The sequence below is a fragment of the Nematocida ausubeli genome (assembly GCF_000738915.1).
Source record: "Nematocida ausubeli strain ERTm6 chromosome Unknown supercont2.15, whole genome shotgun sequence".
NCBI classification, from domain to species: Eukaryota; Fungi; Microsporidia; genus Nematocida; species Nematocida ausubeli.
This window is the reverse complement of record NW_026515648.1, coordinates 1-2544: the sequence shown is the minus strand read 5'-3', so window position 1 is coordinate 2544 and position 2544 is coordinate 1. Positions and strand designations below refer to the sequence as shown.

Sequence of the window (2544 nt, the reverse complement as noted above, 5' to 3'; positions counted from 1 at the left end):
TGTATATCGCATGCACACACGTCCTTCGCAGTGGTTATGCTGTTAGTGACATCTGTTTTATACGGTTCTTCCATCTCACTGATACTCTCCTCTCTGGTCTCTTTCTGACCCTCTAATGTACTTTCTATGTGTGTATTGGGTCTTTCTGTCCTTCTAGCTGCCTTTGCAGAAGTGGGCCTGCCAGAGCGTGCTCGAGCACTCCTTCTAGACACGCGAACTGCTAGTAGGCATATAGCTGCCAGGCAGAGAGTGCATAGTGTTGCTAGATAACTGAGTACAGCCCTACTGCACTCGGTGCAAACAGCATGCAATTTTTTCTGTTTTTGCTCTAGCATACTATGCACCACAGACAAACTTAATTGGCGTGCTGAAAAGGGACAGTGCTCCAGCCAGGGACAGTAGTATAATATAAAGAGTTATTGTCAAGAGAGTTTATTTGTATGGCCTGCAGATGTCTGGGTTTACTGCGACTTATTGCGCCTGTGCTTTAGCTGTGCTTTGCTTCCGGCATCTTCTGTTCTTTTTAAACACTCTATGCCGATTTTATAGTGTTCTTCTAATTTCGGGCTGTATTGGGCTATTCCTGCTATATCAGCGGTCTTCGGGCCCTGTATTTGAGAATTGGAAAGTGCACCACTTATAGACTCTTCTTTTCCAGTGGCACTCTTTTCTTCTGTTTTCTCTGCCATACTCATCTCTGCAGGGTCTTCTAATGCATTATTGAGGCTATTATTAGGCACTCCTTCCTTTTCTGCACTTTTTGTCTTAGTGCCTGTCTTTATTGCAGTGGGTATGCCAGGGTATCTTTGATGAAATGCCTCCCATAGATACTCTATTAATGAATATACTGTTATCCCGCAGAGAACACTGAATAATAACCGTATGTTATTCGGGCACTGCCACATTAGGGTTATCTCTTCTTTAGAATCCACTCTCATTCTATTTATTGCATTTTTGCACCCGAATATATTGTATATCTAAAGATCATTTTTATTTTTATATTAATATTAATACTCTGTTACTTCTCTATATACTTGTATAAAGCATATTAGTATTTAACAATTTCGGGTCAAGATCACACTACAGGATATACACAGAAGAGTGTGCAGAGTGTGTTATACTGAGGGTACTCTGCTGTATACCTCTTGTATTTGCGCATATCCACTCCCTTTCCACTCTACTGCATGCATACTTGGATAGTTGTGACTTTTCTGTCTTGGATGGCTCTGTTTCTGAGTCAGCCATTATACAACAGACCATCTGAGTCACAGACAGAGACACTCTCTATGCGCTAACTGCACTTTCTGGCTAGTATATCTGTTATACACTGTACTATGTCTCTATATTTCACTTAATAGACCTTCTCGCATTAACAACACACAACTATTGCATTTAGAATGCTTTAAAGTAAAGTATATTTATTGAATATCCTTCCTATTAATAATCTTGCGCTCTTGGAAAATTTCAGAGAATTCTCTGCAAACTGAATAGAGTAAAAGAAAAAAGACAAGTGTATCTTCTCCATAAAGCTCTATTTAAGCACAGAAATAATTTCCTACAAAACCAATACTAGCAAAATAAATTATTCGGGTTGGTGAAAAGCTAGCTATAACACTAGCAAAACTTCAGTAAAGCAGCTACCAAACAGCAAACACCAGTGTAGTATTCAGAAGGCTGCTGAGAGTTGAATTGTGCGTATTCTGGTTATATGGACAATCTATGAGCTATTCTTTGAGTATCCGAGCCCTTCCAAGTTAAGTCTTCTGGCAGTTCACCTACTGTCTAAGAGCGAGACTATTGTAAAATATTCGGGTTATTCGGGTTATATTCGCGCATTCTGAATATTCCATGCATTCTGGGGATTATGTGCCGTTTTGCATAATATGGATCGATTGGGTTTATGGCTTCTACATATTCAGAAAGAACATGTATACTATAGCTGTTTTTTGGCATCTTATTTATTTCTCTCAGTAACTCAGGATAATCCGAATAATATGATTTACCAACTCCTAAATGAACTTTTTCAGATGACACAAAATGAATACATATTCGTTGTTCTCGGGTTAGGGTTTTATAACAAATCGTTATGCGCCCAGCCAAATGGTTTGCGTTATTCACAATCTGAATATTATAACCCTCAAAGTCCACATAATAGATCATTATTTCATTTTTAGAAAAGATAGAAGGCATAGAGCATCCATCTGCAAGTATTTTATCCTTTTGGCATTCTCTTTTTATCTGAGAAAATATCTCATATACACAGTCTTCAATCTCTCGTATAAAATGATATTCGTTGTAAGACTTATCCGTTAGTTCTAGATTTTGTAGCCTGTCTCTATATTCCTGTATTTCTTCCTTATATTCATCATAATCAATTCCTATAAGTTTTATCATTATTATGAGAATATTGAATATATCGGGCTGTATCATGCGCATATCATCTACAGTTATGTAACTTATGTCTTCATCGTCCTCCACTATACTCTGAATTATTTTACTCCATTTTTTCTGAACCTCTTGTGGTATTTTCTGCCCTACCTGAAT

At 37.8% G+C, this 2544-nt stretch overlaps 3 protein-coding genes across 3 annotated transcripts; all 3 read right to left on the bottom strand.

Moving 5' to 3' along the window:
* Nucleotides 1-335, bottom strand: NESG_02479 (uncharacterized protein; the record flags this gene model as incomplete). Its single annotated transcript, XM_053050080.1, has 1 exon — nucleotides 1-335. A coding segment is annotated over one exon (335 nt), but the record flags the coding sequence as incomplete, so codon positions are not given.
* Nucleotides 336-461: 126 nt separating this feature from the next.
* On the bottom strand, nucleotides 462-938 carry NESG_02478 (uncharacterized protein; the record flags this gene model as incomplete). Its single annotated transcript, XM_053050079.1, has 1 exon — nucleotides 462-938. The coding sequence occupies one exon, from the start codon at nucleotides 936-938 to the stop codon at nucleotides 462-464; it is 477 nt and encodes a 158-aa protein (XP_052903637.1).
* An 856-nt stretch (nucleotides 939-1794) lies between these two features.
* Nucleotides 1795-2544, bottom strand: NESG_02477 (uncharacterized protein; the record flags this gene model as incomplete). The annotated part of the gene is made up of 1 exon (XM_053050078.1): nucleotides 1795-2544. A coding segment is annotated over one exon (750 nt), but the record flags the coding sequence as incomplete, so codon positions are not given.